The sequence below is a fragment of the Narcine bancroftii genome, chromosome 8 (assembly GCF_036971445.1).
Source record: "Narcine bancroftii isolate sNarBan1 chromosome 8, sNarBan1.hap1, whole genome shotgun sequence".
NCBI classification, from domain to species: domain Eukaryota; kingdom Metazoa; phylum Chordata; class Chondrichthyes; order Torpediniformes; family Narcinidae; genus Narcine; species Narcine bancroftii.
In genome coordinates this window covers 139,198,974-139,218,371 of record NC_091476.1, presented here as the reverse complement: position 1 = coordinate 139,218,371, position 19,398 = coordinate 139,198,974, and the positions used below count along the sequence as shown (strand labels likewise).

At 38.1% G+C, this 19,398-nt stretch overlaps 1 protein-coding gene across 14 annotated transcripts in view; it reads left to right on the top strand.

Moving 5' to 3' along the window:
• Positions 1 to 19,398, top strand: part of LOC138741246 (centrosomal protein of 164 kDa-like) — a 177,493-nt gene that overhangs the window by 139,455 nt on the left and 18,640 nt on the right. For 10 of the 14 annotated variants that reach the window (XM_069895013.1, XM_069895014.1, XM_069895015.1 and 7 more), the window contains 5 exons: positions 4,073 to 4,134; positions 5,457 to 5,664; positions 6,867 to 6,974; positions 12,434 to 12,545; positions 14,824 to 15,177. In XM_069895013.1, the coding sequence (XP_069751114.1) occupies positions 4,073 to 4,134; positions 5,457 to 5,664; positions 6,867 to 6,974; positions 12,434 to 12,545; positions 14,824 to 15,177 (844 nt within the window). Of the gene's footprint in view, positions 1 to 4,072; positions 4,135 to 5,456; positions 5,665 to 6,866; positions 6,975 to 12,433; positions 12,546 to 14,823; positions 15,178 to 18,185; positions 18,311 to 19,398 lie in introns of all 14 variants that reach the window. The other 4 variants (XM_069895012.1, XM_069895011.1, XR_011343422.1 and 1 more) reach the window with 3 other exon arrangements.

The following is a 19,398-nucleotide window of genomic DNA, read 5'->3' as shown; positions in this document are numbered from 1 at the left end:
TACATGTAAAACAGAGAAAATAATATTCCAGTCTAAACAGAAATATTATGAATTTGGAGAATGATCTCATAAGGTTTTAGCTTGGCAATTAAAAGCAGAACAGACTTCTAGAACGATCATTGCAATACAGCACAATAATAATGAAGTGATATTTAAACCACAAGAAATAAATGAAACATTTAAGGAATTTTATGAAAAATTATACACATCTGAATCATTGCATGATGTAATTATAGATGATTTGCCACAAATGATATTACCAACGTTAACTGAGACAGGTAAAGATGATTTGGATTGTTTTTTTTACTGTCTATAATGCACTTGATTGCTTGCAAAATAATAAATCTCCAGGGGAAGATGGGTTTCCAGTTGAATTTTATAAAGAATTTAAAAAATTGATGATTCCTTTATTTATAAAGGTAATAGAATAAGCTTTTAAATCTCATAATCTTCCAGAATCTCTTTCAACAGCGATAATTATGATTATTCCTAAAAAAGATAGAGATCCATTAAACCAGCTTCATACAGACCTATATCATATTAAATATTTATTATAAAAATTATAGCAAAAGTATTAGCAAATAGAATTAATATCTATCCTCCTGAATTGATAAATATGGATCAAACAGGTTTTGTTAAAAATAGACAAACTTTGGAAAATATAGAAAGGTTATTAAGTATAATTCATTTAGTACAAAAGAAAAAAGACAGAAGTATAACAGTGGCTTTAGATGCAGAAAAAGATTTTGATAGGTTAGAATGGGATTTTTTTATTTAAAGTTTTCAGTAAATTTGGTTTAGGATCGAATTTTATAAATTGGATTAAAGCTTTATATAAAAATCCTACGGCTAAAGTAATAACTGATAGACAGGAATCTCAATCATTTAATTTAACTAGATTGAGTAGACAGGGATGCCCTTTATCATCAACTTTGTTTGTTTTGGCTATAGAACCCCTTGCATGAAGGATTCATTCTGATCAACAGTTGAAAGGATCTGTAATAAATCTGATCGAACATAAAATTAGTTTATTCGCAGATGATGTGTTAGTGTACTTAACTCAACCACAATTATCATTACCTAGACTTTTTTAGTAGTTGATAGAATATGGAAAAGTTTCATAGATAAAAGTGAAGTAATGGAATTGGTACAGAGGGATTATTCCAGTGACGAAAAGACATTCACTTTAACTGGACAGATAAGATTAAATATTTAGGTATACATAATGATAATAACTTGAAAAATTTATATAAATTAAATTATATTCCACTATTTAATAAAATAGATGAAGATTTAAAGAAGTGGGTAAATTTACCTATTACTTTAATTGGAAGAGTTAATTGTATTAAGAAGAATATTTTTCTGAGAATTCAATATTTATTCCAGACTTTACCTATTTCCATACCTCAGAAACCTCTTCAGGATTTAACTAAACAAGTTAGGAAATTTCTTTGGAAAGGGAAAAGGGCAAGAAAATCTTTAGAAAAATTAACATGGAAACACAAATTAGGAGAGTTACATCTTCCAAATTTTAGGAATTATTATAAAGCAGCACAGTTAAAATTTCTTGGGTTTTTTTTTGGGGGGGGGGTGAAAATTAAACCATCATGGGTTGAAATTGAATTAATTAAGATTGGAGAAACTATACCTGAAGAATTTATTTATAAATGTGAACCGAGGTTGATGACAATTGATAGAGATGCTCCAATATTGAAACATTTGCTTAATGTTTGGAATAAAATTAGAAATTGATGGAAATCCTTTGTCTTTAAAAATGCCATTGATTAATCCTCTTTTAATTTTTTCAAAATTTTTTAAAAATATTTGGAATAATAAAGGAATTTCTAAATTAGGAGATTGTTATGATAATGGTAGGTTGATGTAATTTGATCAATTAAAAATTATGATATTCCTTGCAATTCACTTTTTTTGTTACTTTCAATTAAGATCTTATATAAGAGAGAAATTAGGATCTGATGATTTTAAAAGATCCTGCAGATTTAGAACAGTTAATTGTTGATGGAATGGTTAAAAATTTATTGCAATAGCATATATGATGTTACAAGAAAAAGTACCTACATTAGGTTTGTTTAAGTCAAAGGAAAGATGGGAACAAGATCTAAGTATATCAATAGATCAGCAGGTTTGGCAAGATTTTTGTAAAGAAGTTATGTCCAATACAATTAATGTAAGATGTAGACTGCTTCATTATGATTTTTTACATCATTTATATATTACACCTCAGAAACTGAATAAATGGAAATCGGATACATCAAATCAATGTTTTTGATGTGGAAAAGATGTTGGAACTTTTGTTCATTCTATGTGGTCTTGTTCAAAGGTTAAACCTTATTGGCTTTCCATTAGTAAGTTCTTACAATGAATTACGGATGTTGTTTTTCCATTAAATCCTGAATTATTGTTGATAGGAAATTTTGAGAATATAACTCCTAAATTATCTTTATCAGATTTTCAATTGAAATTTGTCAAATTAGTTTTGGTAATAGCAAGGAAATGTATTGCTGTTACCTGGAAATCAGACGTTTTATTAATATGAGGAAGATGGCAAGCAGAGCTTCAAAGTTGTATCCTTTAAAAAAAATGTACATAATTTGATAGGTAAATATTCTGTATTTTTACAAGTTTGGAGCCTTTATGCTCAAATAATGTGACTAAAACTATAAATAGTTTCTTTGAATCCTCCAACCAGTGAAGCTTTCCCTGAAACGAGTATTGGTATTGTTAGGAAAAAAATTTTGATATCCTAGAGCATCCTCCAAAGCAATCCAAATTAATATATAGCTACATTATTAGGTATTTTAGATTTAGGTTTGTAAGGATTAGGGAGAGGGGGGAGGGATTTGTTGGGGGGTTTTTTATGCTTTTTTTTCTTTTTTCTTTTTTTCCTTTCTTGAATATTAATCAGCATATATTTGTAAATTCTGTATTATTGTGATTTATGATGTATTGATTGCTGTTATGTACGTGTTGATTTTAAATAAAATATTCCAAAAAAAGAAATTAAAACATTTTCTCCCTAAGAGCATGTTTCTGACTCAGGCCCTCCCATTCTTGTGCCCAGACAGAGATGGGCCAACGCTCCAGTGGCTTTCCCATGATCTCAGAAGCAGAATATTTCTTCCTTCACCAGTGAAAGTGTCCTCACTTGAGGACTGCCTGAGTGACATTGCTTCATTTGTATCTGACTTTGCTAAATTTTGCTTAAAAAAAAAACTTATTTGCTTTGCAATTGGGTGGGTCAGTTCATGTGAAGTTCTCTTACAGTTAAACAGAATGGAAGGGAAACCATATTGCATTACTTTGCACACCTGCTAATTAGATTACCTGGGAGAATTAGATTTGGGACAGGGATAAGGAGGAACTGCTTCTCCCAAAGAGTAGTGAATTTATGGAATTCTCTGCTCAATGAAATAATCGAGCAGCCATTTCCAACGGGGGCCATGAGATATTTAAAAGAGCCCATGGACTAAAATCCTAATTTTTTGTGTTTAATGTAGTAGTCAGTAGGGGAGAAGCAACCAAAGTTAACTGCTTCACAGGAAAGGGGGCCCAGAAACTTTGAGCTGAGCCCTAAGGGAGCCATAGCCAAAAAAAGGGTTCACAATGACTGTAAAAGAGGCTGCCTCGTTAAATGTATTTAAACATGGTAGTTAGATTTTTGAATAGGGAAATTGATTGTTATGGGAACAGGCAGAGTGAAGCTGTGTCCAGATCAGTAGTAATCTTATTGAATGACTAAACAAGCTCAACATGCTGGATGGCCTACTTCTGCTCTTATTATGAAATTATGCTCTGTCCACATAGGTAATAAATAGCTTGGTGAGGTGTTTACATCAGTCTGCTTCTGGGTAACAATTACAGGTGAACAAAATAGTAAAACATTCTTCTTCTGTAGTTTATCACATCCAAGCATTTAATTTTAGTGTTTCAGTCAAGTGCCAATTCAGAGTCTAATCTGTATGTCTTCATTTAGTTGGCTGAATTGTTGATTTACTTTTAAAAATAATTTTAACATACAATGATAAATTTTTATTTGTTTTTAATTCTATAGTACCCAAATCTCAGCAGCTTCTCCTTTCCCAGAACTGAGGATGAACAAGTCAGCATGGATAAGTAAGTGTGAAATAAACAATATTTTTAGGTTATTTTATCATCACGTAAGGAAGTGCTACTTGGTAGTTAAATTATCGGCTAAAGATCCAGAGGCTTTGACTAATGATCCAGAGACGTGAGCCATCCCCACTTTGGCAGCTGGAGAATTTGTATGCGAGTAATTTTTTTAAATTCATGCGAATGAATTATCGGTTATGGTGGCTATAAAAGTACAGAATGTCATTAAAAACTCAACCATTCACTGATGTCCTTCAGGTAAGGAAGTGTTGTCTCCATAGCCAGTCTGTCCTTAATCGTCCTCTGAAATGCCATGAAGCCATTCAGTTCATAGATAATTATGAGCTGTGATGCTCATATTTTGCTACTGAGTAAATAAAGTTACAATGAAGTCACTTTGATATTGTCAACATAACAGCATTTCACCAGTCTCTTGAATTAACTGAAAGATCAATGGGGCTGTAGCCCCTATATTTTGGTTTACTTCCATTGACCGTGTAGAAAACATTGGAAACAGGGAGCTGAATGTAGATGGAAATGTAGAATTTTCCTCACTTTGTACATTTGTCAGTGGAAGTCCCCACTGTTAAGTTTCCATATTAATATATCAAAGCCACATTAAATACTAAACAAATTGTACTTCACAGTTTGTGGGGAGTGGGGGGGGGAGGGAGGGCGGGGGAAGCAATCTGCTTGGAAACTGAGCAAGTTGAGCAGCATCAGAGGGAGAAAAAGAATGGTCATCAAGATGGGGTTTTGACCTGAAATGACGACCATTCTTTATTCTCCCACTGGTCCTCTTGCTAAGTTCCTCTAGCAGATTGGTTTTTGTTCCTGATTCCAACATTTCCAGTCTCATGTGTCCAGACTTTACAGGATTTTCTCCTTCCACTCAAACTGAAGGAAGGATACTTAGACTAACACTATTTGGAACATCTTTCAGTGTTTTTGGAAATCACTGTACAGCAATAATATGGACATTGAGTTCAAATCAGTCTGCTGTTTCATGCCCTAATACTGAGAGAGTTTTTGACAATCATCCTTGATCTCATCACATGTTGAGAATATGATGTCTAATCAGGCAGGCTTAAAGAGTGAAGATTAACTAAATTAGGAAATCAAGATGAGAATGATCAAACCATTTAAAAAGTCTGGAAATAGTTGGGAGAAAACAAACTGGGGGTGACTTACAGTCCTGAAAAACAAAAATCAAAGTCCCTTTGATTTCAAGAACAAGAGGAGAAACAATTTTGATCTCAATAAAGGCAAGAAGCTGGCTGATTTGTATCACTAATTAAAATGACTAGCTTGTTTACCTTTGTCAGTGTGCGATACTATATCTCCGCTGAAGGACTGTCTATCAACAAAGCCAAGGAGTTTCTTGTAAAACAAACCCGCTCACTTCGGAAGCGGCAGGCCGCACTCAGGTCAGCGAAGCAACAGTGGAGGCATGACGTGAAGAAAGCACAAGAGCAGGTGCAAGACTCAGAGAACTCTCAAATTCTGCAGGACATCTGGAAAAACATGGATCAGGTAATGAGGTCAGAAATACACAAAGGTTAAAGGAAGCTTTCCCCATTTAGCATTTTCTACTTTCCACAATTTTCTTCACCTTCTGTGAGAAGTGTATGAAGGGAATAGAATCTTTGTGGGTAATATAAACTTTGTGTTAAAGTTTATCATCCAAATATACAAGTACAACTGTTCGAAACTCTTCTGGTCCTCAGTGCAACGTGCATACGATATATATGCACAGTTCTTGTATGAAAATATCAAAATAAATACATGCTTTGTTAAATAGTTGAGTCTTGAAGGTTGATACGAGTAATTCAATATATCAGTAATTCATCAGTCTCACTGCCCATGGGAAGAAGCTGTTTCTCAACCTGGTAGTTCTGGCTCTGATACTTCTGTATCTCTTGCCCTAAAGGAGTAGCTGAAAGATGACATGTGTGGGATGATAGGGATCCTCAATTATTTTGTGAGCCCCTTTTAGACAAAAACATATCAGTAAATCCCATTGATGGGGTGGGAGGATCGGGAATGTTTTAATTTCGACAAACATCACAGTAACAGGTCATTTTTGGCCTAAGTGTATGTACTGGGGGTATAGCTTAATTGGGCAGCATGGACTTGTGGGCTGAAATAGTCTATTACCGTGTTGTGTAAATTAAAAATTATAAGGTTGACCACCCCTGCTCTACAGCAACCGTACCACAGTGTGATGCAGCCACCCAGGATGCTATTGATTGATCTCCTAGAGAAAATTGACAGGATGGTGGTCTGTAGCCTTGCCTACATTCTTCTTTTCAGTTGTTGTTGCACCTTCCTGACAAGTAAGGATATGTTTTGTGACATGTTTAACCAATAAAAATGAGGTTCTTCCTTTCAACCTGCATAATACTGAATTATTTTGCTTTGAGTTCGTTTCTAGCTCTACTGTTGCTAGGATTTCACAGCCATTTAAGCATCTCTATGATAACCATGTAAAATGATCATTCCCTATTTGCAAGTCCAATGAATTTCATAGTTTCATCTTCAGGCTGTACTTTCATCTTCTCTTGGTATGTACTCTCTCCACCCCCAACAAGTTGCCACAGTGAAAGATAAAACATCCTTTTATTGATGAGGAAGAATGATCTCCAAAGTGCAGGTTCTGTTTTTGGTGTGAAGCATTAACATTGTATTTATTTGGATGCTTAGCTTATTGCTCCTGCCCTTCTGTGATGCTCTAGGAAGCCAGACACCTTGATGAGATGAAGTTAACAATGAAGAAGGGGCAGGAATTGCTATGGAAGAAGGAAGAAAAACTCAATCAACTGGAGTCATCTTTTGCTGAAGAGGTGGGTTTCCTTTAAGGAGAGCTCTATGGAGTTAGGAAGTACAGAACGGAAGCTCACTCGCAAAATTCCTAAATGCAAGTATGGTTCTGTCATTGGAACCAATGTCCAAAGGCGATATTTACTTGTTAATCTTTCAAGAATTTTGCATGATCTCCCAGTCTGCATTCAGTCTCTCCGATGTAGAGAAGACCATAACAGAAGCACCAATGTTGCCCATTCCAAATTGTCCTTTAGGAAATGGTGATGAGCATTGAACTTTTGCATCCTTCCAGTGAGGTACTGCCACGGAGTTGCTGGGAGGGAGTTCAATAATATAAACCTAGCCACAATGAAGGAATGGCATTATATTTCCAGATCAGGGTGGTGTGTCCATGCAGTGTCCTTGTTTTCCTGCATGTGCTGCCAATATCTTGTCTAATGGAAGAGATTGTGTTCTGTTACAGACTTCTGTGCACTGCTGCTTCTCTGCTATGATGGTGGGCAGAATGAAAGTTTAAAGTGGTCTGAGTGCTATACAGGCAGACTGTTTTGTCCTGGATTGTGTCAAGCTTTTTCCAAATGTTTTTCTGATCTCTGACTTTGGGAATCTCGAGATGGATCATCCAGTTGGCACTACAAGCCGAAATAACTTCCGAATGGTTCGCCCTTGTTCTTAGCCCTTGTGCTGGATCCTGTCATAATTGAGAATGGGAATATTTTTGGAACCTTATTGTCCTATTAACACATTATTTATGAACAGGACTGTAGAGCTTCATTCTGATCTGTTGATTATCAGAATACATAACCCTGTCCATTCCATACTGTTATTGTTGCTTGTAGCCCTGTGTTGCTGTTTCACTGGGTCTTGTTTTGAGTTGTGTCTGGTGCAGCTTGTCCTGCATTCTTTATGGCACCATTAGTCCTCTGACTTGATAGATATGATAAAGTGAGGGATATGCTGGACCATGAGGCTATAGATTCTGTGCAATTCCAATGCTGATAGTGATCAACACTGCTTTATAACTATCCAATTTTGAGTTGTTGGATGTATTGTTCATCTGATTTAACATGATGGTAAAGGTAACATTACACAGCACAAAGGAGAGAGTGTTCTGTTTGTGAGTTCCACAAGAACAATGTGGTGGTCCTTTCTCCTATTAGCCGCATAGGCTCCAGCTATGCCTGCCTTTTTGTTGGCCGTGCGGAGCAGTCCATGCTGCAAGCCATATGCAGATAAAGCTCCTCAACTCTTCTTCCGCCACTTCAACGACTACGTTGGTGCTGTCTCATGCACCTATGATCTCTCAACTTTATTCACTTTGCTGCGAACTTCCACCATGACCACAAATTCATGTGGTCCTTGCTCTCCCTTTTCTTGATCTCTAACTCTCATCTTCGAAGACAAACTCTTGGCAGACATCTTCTACAAACCCACCAAATCCTTTATCTACCTTAACTGCACCGTGTCGTACCCTGTCCCCTGTAAGGATTCCATTCTTTTCTCTCAATTCCTCCTCCTCCAATGCATCTTCTCCCAAAATGAGGTCTTCCCTGTTACACCATCAGAGATGCCCTCGTTCTTCAAACCATGTGGCTTACCCTCAACTACCATTAATATCACCCTCATCTCATATCCTCCATTACCTGCACTTCTGCCCTGGCCACCTCCACCCCCACACACAGCAAGGACAGGATTCCCCTCCTCCACATCTACCACCCCACCAGTCTCCATATCCAACATATCATCCTCCGCCATTTCCACAACCAACTACGTGATTCCCTATTCCTCCTCTCTCTGCCTTCTTCAGGGGCTGCTCCCTCTGTGATTCCCTCGTCCACTCCTCCCTTCTCACCAATTGGGTCCTTGGTACCTGCCCCTGGGAGGTGCACCACGTGTGCCTACACCACTCCCTCTTCACAATTTGGGGCCCAAAACACTCCTTCCAAGTGAAGCAACACTTTACTTGTGAATCTGCAGTGCTTATCTTCTGTATCGGTGCTTCTGTTATGGTCTTCTCTACATCAGAGAGACTGAATGCAGACTGGGAGATAGCTTTGTTGAGAATCTCGGCTCTGTTTGCTGCAGTAGGAGAGGGAAAGGGCACAGGCAGGCAGTGCAGTACATCCCTGTGCCTGTTCCCCTCAATAACAAACACACCATTTAGGATACCTTTGGGGGGACGACACCAACCAGAGACGATCCACAGTGATCAGATCTCTGGCAAGGAATCTGGTCCTTTTGCTAAGAAGGGGAGGGAGAAGAAGAGGTGAGCTGTAGTGATAGGGGATTCCATAGTTAGGGGGACAGAGGTTCTGTGGAAGAAATCAAGTATCCTGGATGGTATGTTGCCCCTCTGGTGCCAGGGTCCAAGATATCTCAGATCGAGTTCATGGCATTCTCAGGATGGATGGTGAGCAGCCATTTGTCGTGGTCCATATAGTGATCAATGATGTGGGTAGGAAGGGTGAGTTGGTCCTGCACGGAGATTTCAGGGACTTAAGGGCTAGGGTGAAGAATGAAACCTCCAGGGTTGTGATCTCAGGATTGCCACCCTTGCCACACACTAGGAAGGTTAGAAATAGAAGGATAATGCAGCTTAACATGTGGCTAAAGATGATGAAGGAGGGAGGGCTTCAGGTTTCTGGATCATTGGGCTCTCTTCTAGGGAAGGTGGGACCTGTTCCAATATGATGGTTTGCATCTGAACTAGAGGGGGACTAATATCCTTGTGAGAAGATTTGCTAGTGCTGCCTTGGTGGGTTTGATCTAGATTTTCAGGGGGATGAGAACCAGAGTGCCAGAGCAGATAGAGGAGGGAAAAGATCATGTGAAAATTGCATGCACCATTAGAAGTCAATGGGTCGTAAGTGGTGTAAATGTTCTTGGGTGCCTCTATTTCATTGCAAGGAGTATTGCAGGTAAGGCAGACGAGCTGAGGGCGTGAATTGGGATGTGGAATTATGATATTGTGACCATTAGTGAAACTTGGTTGCAGGAGGGACAGGACTGGCAGCTCATTGTTCTGGGTTTCCATTGCTTTATAAGCGATAGAACAGGGTGGTGGGCAGGGATGAAAGGGGGAGGAGTGGCATTGCTTGTCAGGGAAAATATCGTAGCTGTCCTCAAGCACGATGCACCAGTGGGCTCATCTACTGAGGCTATATGGGTGGAGCTGAGGAACGGAAAAGGTATGACCACATTCATGGGTTTGTAGTATAGACTGCCCAATTGCCAATGAGAATTGGAGAAGCAATTCTGTTGAAAGATGGCAGACAGCTGCATGAAACATACGGTTGTGATAGTAGGAGATTTTAATTTTCCACGTATTGACAGGGACTCCCATACTGTAAAAGGGCTGCATGGCTTTGAGTTTGTCAAATGTGTTCAGGAAAGTTTTCTAAATCAATATATAGAGGTACTAACTAGAGAGAGAACAATACTCAATCTCCTATTAGGGAATGAGACAAAACAGGTGATAGAAGTATGTGTAGAGGAACATTTTGCGTCCAGTAATCATAATACCATTAGTTTTAAGTTAATTATGGAGAAGGATAAGTCTGGGTCTTGGTTGAAATTCTAAATTCTGTCTGTTCCTGTTAGGATTAAAGTCAAGATTAGCAGGCAGAGGGAACCTTGAATTTTGAGGGATATTGGGTATCTGGTTCAGAAGAAAATAGAATTGTATAGAAGTATGGGCAACATGGAACAAACTTGAGGAGTATAAAAAATGCAAGAAAAACCTCAAGAAAGAAATCAGGAAGGATAAAAGAAGTCATCAGACTGGAGCTCTGTGACAAATGGTGTGCCTCAGGGACCATTGTTGTTTGTCATCAATATCAAAGATCTGGATGATAATGTGTGAATTGGATCAGCAAATTTGTAGATGACACTAAAATTGGAGGCATTGTGGACAGCAAAGGTTTTCATAGCTTCTAGAGAAATCTGGACAAGGTGGAAAAATGGACTGAAAAATGGCAGATGCAACTTAATAGAGACAACTGTGAGGCATTGCATTTTGGAAGGACAAACCAAGAAAGGACATGGAACATGATAGGGCACTGAGGAGTACAGTAAAACAGAGGGAACTCGGAATACAGAAACAAAATTCCCTAAGACTGGTGTCACAGGTGGATTGGGTTGTAAAGAGAGCCTTTAACATTTTGACCTTCATAAATGTAAGTATTGAGTATAAGAGTTGGGATGTTATGATAAAGTTTTACAAGACATTGGTGTGGCCAAATTTGGAGTATTATGTGCAGGTTTGGTCACAGGAAAGACATCAATACGTTCGAAAGAGTGCAGAGATGATTTACTAGGATTTTGCCTGGACTGCAGAAACTGAGTTACAGGTAAAGGTTAAACGTTAGGACTTTATTCCCTGGAGCATAGAGGAGATTTGATAGAGGTATTTAAAATTATGAGAGGGATAGAGTAAATGTAGATAGGCTTTTTCCGCTGAGGGTAGTTGAGATACATACCAGAGGACATGGATTAAGAGTGAAATGGGAAAAATTTCAGGGGAACATGAGGGGAAACGTCTCAGAGAGAAGTGGGAGTGTGGAACAAGCTGCCAGCTGAAGTGGTAAATGTGGGCTCAATTTTAATATTCAACAAGACTTTGGAGAGGTATGGAGGGCTATGGACTGGGTTCAGGTCATTGCGACTAGGCAAAAAAAATGGTTCAGCATGGACCAAATGAACCTGTTTGGGTGCTGTAATGTTCTATGGTTCTAATAGCATGGATCATGGATTCAATTCCCCACTCCATTCACTTATTGATATGTCTGTTCATGGTCTCATGCACTGCCAGACTGAGACACCACTCAAATTGGAGAAATAAAAACTCATATTCTGTCTGGGCACACTCCAACTGACTTCTCCGGTTTCTATTTGCACCTGCCCCCCCCACCCCAATTTTCCTTCTGCCTCATTTCACAGAGCCAAAAACTCCTCTCCCCCCCCCCCCACCCCCACTGCCCTTCCCCTATCAATTCTCACCTTTCCTCTCTCCTGCCCTCTTATCATATCCAGCTAACACCTTTTGACTGTTGGGATCTGTACACCTCCCCCTTCTCTTGTTCCCTTTTCACCAGCTTTCTCACGTGCTTTTTGTTCATACCTTGAGGAAGGGCTCAGGCCCAAAACATTGGTAATATATCTTTGCTTCCTGTGGACGCTGCCAGACCTGCTAAGTTCCTCTAGTGTTTCTGTGTGTTTACTTTCTACCTTTGCTACCATAGACCTTTACATTTGTCAGGGAAAATGTCCCTTCTCATAAACTAGCTCCTGTGCTGATGAAAACAGCTAACTTAACACACACTCAACTAACTATATTTTTATATATTTGCTGCAGTGGGATCCAAGAGTGAATTTTGTTTGCCTTGCGGCAGACAAATGTTGAAGTATATCATGGGTTTTTTTTTGTGCTATTACATGGCAATAAAAGGAATCTTGAATTTAAACATTCAAAAATGATTAGCTTTCAGATGAAGACTCGCCAAAAGTCACAGAAGGCAAGAAAGTTGTCACCTTTGACCTTACAGACTCTGATGTCAGCAGCTTTGTCAGCATTGACCATCCTCAGCAGAAAAGTGAGCATAAAAGCAACTTTTATTGCTTCCACATTAAACAGTATTTCCTCTAATATTATAAACAAAATGCTGGAAATGTTCAACTACCAGGAACCATTTGTAAAGAGTGAAATGGGCTCAATAATCAGAAATCTGGTTAAAATTCTGTTTCTTTCTTCACAAATGCTGTCTGGTCTTCATTTGCAATATATTCTGGGATTTTTTTTTTGGTATTTTAAATTTCCTTCATCAGCTTTTGAATGTTGTTTCTCCCTTGCTAATTCTAGTTTCTTGTTCCATTGCATGCTTTGTTTAACTCTTTGACAGCATTTTTACCTTTTCATTTTTCTTTTTTCTTTCCCATCATTGAATGATGGTATTTTTTCAACATTGGACCATATTTACTCACCTGAAAATTGATTTCATGTGGTTTGGGTTAATATGTGGGGCCAAGGGTACAAATAAAATAGAACCAGTATTTGGTTGATCAAGCCAAGATCAGAAGCTCCCCGATGGTTTTGATATTTGCTATGACAAATATCGACTCGCAATGATTTATCATTCCTCTGTTCATTTTTCTTACCAATGAGTTTTTGCACTTGTTTTATTTTTTGTGATTCTTACATCATAATTCAGTTAAAATACAGGTGCACAATCGTTTATCCGGAACCCTTGGGGGACAGTATGTTCTGAATCTTTGATTTTTCCGGATTTCGGAAAGCCAGGTTTAAGCCCACCCAAATTGTGCTGCCGTATCCACCCCCACCTTCTTCCAGTCGCGCTGCCGTCTCCCCTCTTGCCCGCCCAACTCATGCTGCTTGTCTCCCCCCTCCCCCCCCCAAACCCACCAGACTCGCACTGCCGGTCTCTTGCGCTGCCGGTCTCTCGCCCACCCGGCTCGCCAGTCTCTCCCCACTTGCCGGATTTTGGAGCTTTCCGGAATTTAGAAGTATAACAAATCTATTAAGCAAGAATTGTCTGGTTCAAATATCGATAAACTGATCAAAATTGGGTACATAAAAACAAGAAGTTGCATTGCTATATAGTGAAAGAAGGTTTTGAAATGTTAATAGAGATCAGTACACGGGAATTGAGATTTGTGTTGGTCTGAAATGGTTAACTAGCAAATGGGAGAACAATATTAGATGAGCATATTGATGGAAGTTTGTATTGTTAAAAGACCAGTTCACCATAGGTATTATGTTAATGGAATTAAGTACTGAGTTGTTATGTTGATATTGCAGCAACTATTTGCACCTGGTTATCGTAAAGTTTCATCTTGGCTGCTTTTAAGAAAAGTAATCTGCATTTTTATTTTGCTTCAGCCTTATTTTCCCCCTTTTCTCTATGATGGTTGTACATGCCAGAACTACCCCACTCCAGTGGCCACTCATAATGTACAAGGCTGCATGGTGCTCCCTGGGCTTTCTCATCAACTTTGTTCTCAAATTTGTTAAAATTGCCCCAGAAATATTGTCGATAGCAAGAACGATACTGACGACCAATAATGCCACTTACCAACTGATTTGACTGTGAGAGTGCATTTCAGTCAAGATAATCCTACCCTCAGCTGACATTAACAAAGATAAGGAACAAGAGGGAGCAACCAGTGGTTTCCTATAATAAACTCTGAACAGCATAACTAGCTGTGATGCACCAGTCGATCACTTTATTTTTTTTATATATATATTTTTAAATTTAGAGGTGCAGCATGGTAACAGGCCCTTCCAGCCCACAAGCCTATACCACCCAAATACATCCTGTGAGCAATTAACTTATCAACCCCACACATCTTTGAAATGTATGGAGAAAACTCACGCAGTCACAAGGAGAATGTACAAACTCATTACAGACAAAACTGGATTCAAATCCAGGTTACTGGCTCTGGAAGAGCATTGCAATGTTTTGCGAACCTTGCTGCCTCTTTAATGATACAGCACAGCAGAAGGCCCTTCAAGCCCATGAAACCCATGCTGCCCAATTACATGTAATTAGCCTATTAATCCTGTGCATATTGGAGGGTGGAAGGAAACCGGAACACCTGGAGAAAACCCATGCAGGTCACGGGGAGAACGTACAAATTCCTTACAGACAGCGGCAGATTAGAAGCTTCGTTACTGGTGCTGTAATAGCATTGAGCTGACCATGCTATTTTAAAAAAACTTGGTCTTCAAGCCAGTGATCTTTTGTAATTGTCCCTTGAATTAACTCAAAGCCACATAACGAATAAGTTATAATATACATTAATCTGTCTGTATTATTTATTTCTCAATTTTTATACTAACATTTTTTTTAACAGCAGAGTTGATGGCTGACTGGCCCCTTAATCAGCATGCCAACATACAGTACCTCAGCAATTCCATTCAGAAGATCACGCACGACCTTAACAGTGTTCTTTCTATTCTTGGATCAATGGGAATGCAGCAATCACCAGTTTTCTCCACATCACAGGCTTTTAATATCCGAACACCTGGTTGCAGTATGCCTTTGTCTGTGTGTACGTCCCAGTCCAGTGGGTCTTTGTTTTCTCCCAACACCGTTCCCTTGCCTTCACAATGGGCTTGGAATAGAGGAACAAGTAGCACATTACACTATCCCACAGCTCAATCACTGGATGATGCACTCAGTGAGAGGTGGCGCAAGTACTTCCCAGGTCAGATATTACCCATTATTTATTAATTTTTAAGTTTGTGATCAAGTGCTAAATTATTAAACTGTAATTTTTATTCCTATTTCTACTTGCCATGTGGTTTCAATAGGATTGACCTACTGTCTTTTGAAAGAGATATCTTGACTGATCTACTCTGCTCTCTCACAAGGATATAAAAGATGTCATGGCACTAATTTGGAGTAGGAAGTACTGACCAATATTTATCCCTTGGTCATCATTTCTGGAATGGATTTTATGGTCATTATCACTTTGTTGTTTGAAAGTACTCTGTGTTCCTATTGGCTGCTTCCTCACAACAGCAGTATCTCCCCAAATATGCTTCTCTAGCTGGATAGTACTTTGTGTCTACTTGGAAAGTGATAGATGCTATTTAAATTTAGTCTTTTTTTAAAATCTTTCTACAAATGGGCTTTCAACATTTTCATTTATCTTTCTTTCTTCTTTGGCTTGGCTTCGGTGGGGAGCTGGCTGATGGAGGACCTCAGTTTTCTTCAGGCTGACTTCCAGGCCAAACATTTTGGCAGTTTCCGCAAAGCAGGACGTCAAGCGCTGAAGAGCTGGCTCTGAATGGGCAACTAAAGCGGCATCGTCTGCAAAGAGTAGTTCACGGACAAGTTTCTCTTGTGTCTTGGTGTGAGCTTGCAGGCGCCTCAGATTGAAGAGACTGCCATCCGTGCGGTACCGGATGTAAACAGCGTCTTCATTGTTGGGGTCTTTCATGGCTTGGTTCAACATCATGCTGAAGAAGATTGAAAAGAGGGTTGGTGCGAGAACACAGCCTTGCTTCACGCCATTGTTAATGGAGAAGGGTTCAGAGAGCTCATTGCTGTATCTGACCCGACCTTGTTGGTTTTCGTGCAGTTGGATAATCATGTTGAGGAACTTTGGGGGACATCCGATGCACTCTAGTATTTGCCAAAGCCTGCTCACGGTGTCGAAGGCTTTGGTGAGGTCAACAAAGGTGATTTATCAGTAATGATGGAAATGCACTTGTATTTTCATTACTTGATGTGGAAAGATTCTGGGTTTCCCTCATTTCCAGATCCCCTCTGGGAGATTTGCACTCCACTGTCAAACCATTATGAAATACAAAAATACAGGTTTACAAAAATACATAAATACAGGTTTAGATTTGTATTTTACCTCAATATTTAATGCAATCCAAAATTGTTCACTTTGTATGTGCTTAAGTTAGTTTTGTTGGAACAAGTGACACAGTTCAAAAATTTACTGATGAGTTGATATTGCACTCTGACAAGGAGAGAATAGCAAGGTAAATTTTAAAAATTCTTAATCATTTTATAGAAAGAATTTTTTAGATGGATGTTCCAGGCAAGGACTGATCCCAATGGGAACAAAAAGTATAACGTATACTGAACACCTATCTTGTTGTTTTTGAGGTTTTCAGAATTGTTTTGATAGTGTAAGTAGTGAAAGAATAATTTCATTAATGGTTGAATTGCCAAAACAGGACCCAAGATGCAGATTATACTGGACAACAAATTTTTTCAAAAGGTTTGCTCCCTGAAAAAAAATTGGGGATTATGATAGACAAGTTCTCAGATTTGCTATGTCATGTCAGAGTTGGAGGGGGCATGCCACATGATGATGTGGGGCTAGACTTGAATCCTCTACTCTCTACGAAAATGTTTTAAAAAAGAGTTAAGAAGCCTGAACTGACTGCAAGAAAATAGAAGAGGAAGCTATCAGAAGGCCATCATTACAATAAACAATGCCTCCTAAAAGAGATAAACTGACTGTTACCTTTCAAGAACTTGAACAAGAAAGAGGCCTACCTTGAAGAAGGATCCTGGGGCTCTCCGGAAGTCAAGTGGCCCTGGTGACAGACCTGGAGAGACCTTGAACATCGCTGTACAAGGTCCCACCACAACAATGGCTGACTGCCACAGGTGAAGAAGTGACAGTGTGCATGTGTGAGGAGTCACGCATGCCCAGAGCACAAAAAAAGGAAGCAATTTTTAAAAAAGCTCAAGCCTCCAGCTTCAGTGATGAAGAAGAGGAGCAGGAAGAAGAAGAAATGTCTGTTGAACACAGAGTTTTGGCCAAAAAACAGAAGAAAATAAAGGAGTCTTGTATATCTACAACTGAAATAAAGAAGTATGTGGATTCTTTCCAGCAAGCTTTGTTACAGTTAACAATAGAAGTTAAAAAGTGTAATGAGGATATAATTGAAAATAAGGGTTCTACAAAGAAAGTGGAGAGAATGCTGTCTCAAATGGAACAAAAATTTGAAATGATGGACATAAAAATTAAAAGTAATAAATTTGAAATTCAGCATGTTAAAGAGCAAATGAAGGTTCAAGCTGAGACGGCTGCAACTAAAGAATAATTAACTCAAAAAATTGATGTTAGAAAATTTTAGTAGAAGAAATAATATAAAAATTGTTAGACTTCAGGAAGGCGATGAAAGGCAAGATATGAAGAGATTTTGACAATGTTGGATTCCGCAAACTTTGGGGGTAACGGAATTTCAGGGAGATATTGAGATTGAAAGAGCTTATCGAGCAACAACCTAAGCCACAGTCAGATCAGAAGCCACGTTCGATTCTGGTCAAGATCTTGGAGCTGGCTGCGAAGCAAGCAAAGGAAAGACAATACCCATTGATTTATAATGATGATAAGATTTTCTTTTATCCTGATATAAGTTTTGATTTGTTGAAAAAAAGAAAAGCATTTGATGCTGTTAATAATGTGCTATGGAAAAAAGGTTACACTTTTGTTTAAGGTACCCAGCAGTGTTAAAAGTTTTTGTTCCTGAGGGTATTTGATTAATGTTTTATTTATTTATTTTTTTCCCCCTATAATGATGCAAATAATTAAATTTAAAAAATTTTTAAAAGCGTTGGAGAAACATTTAATAAACTTTTATTGAATTTAACTTGTTTAAACCTCATACTGATGCTGACACATTGTGTTCGTTCAACTGAACTAAAAATATTTTACCACTGATTTTCATTTGTACTCAGCAGTAGTCAGCCAGCACTGATGTGTTCCATTTGCCCAGATTCAGCTTTTCCATGGTCATTATGTCCTGGTGAAACCTTTCACCATGTTCATCACTCACTGGACCAAGATCAGCAGGGAAGTAGTTCAAGTATGAATGCAGAAAGTGAATTTTTGATGACATGTAGCACTTCATTTTTAGTTGAATTCATGGTTTTGCATGTTTTTTTTAATATTTTTTATTTTTCACACTGTGAACCATATCAACCAAAATATGTACAAACATTTCTCATTAAAGTTACACAGTGGCATTTTCTTCCTTTTTTTCCCCCTTTCCCTCCCTCCTCCTCTTCCCACCCCCCTCCAAAACCCATAAATATTAAACATATACAATACAATAAAACCATAAAACAATATCTTCACACAAAGGAAAATAAACAAGAAAAATGCGTCATCTATTTGTTACACACTGAATCTAGTCGTTTTGTCTTCTTATCATTTTAGGGGATGGAGGTCTGAGGCAAGCCCTCTCTGTTATGTTCCATGTACGGTTCCCAAATTTGTTCAAACAATGTGACTTTATTTTTTTAAATTATATGTTATTTTTTCCAATGGAATACATTTATTCATTTTCATATACCATTGCTGTATTCTCATGCTCTCTTCCATTTTCCAAGTTGACATTATACATTTTTTTTGCTACTGCTAAGGCTATCATAATGAATCTTTTGTGTGCTTTATCCAATTTGAGGCCAAATTCTTTACTTCTTATGTTACTTAAAAGAAAGATCTCTGGATTTTTTGGTATGTTATTTTTTGTAATTTTATTTAATATCTGATTTAGTTCTTCCCAAAACATATTCACTTTCGTACATGTCCAAATTGCATGTACTGTTGTTCCCATTTCCTTCTTACAGAAAAAACATCTATCTAATAATGTTGAATCCCATTCTTTTAATTTTTGAGGAGTGATATATACCCCGTGTAACCAATTATCATGCGTAACCTTGTGTTTATTGTATTCTTCATAGTTCCAGAACATAACTTTTCCCATACATTTTTTTATCTTTATGTTTAAATCCTTTTCCCACTTCTGTTTAGGTTTATAGTTTATTTCATCATTTTCCTTATCTTGCAGCTTAATGTACATGTTCGTTATAAATCTTTTAATTATCATTGTGTCTGTAATCGCATATTCAAAGCTGCTTCCTTCAGGTAATCTCAATCTGTTTCCCAATT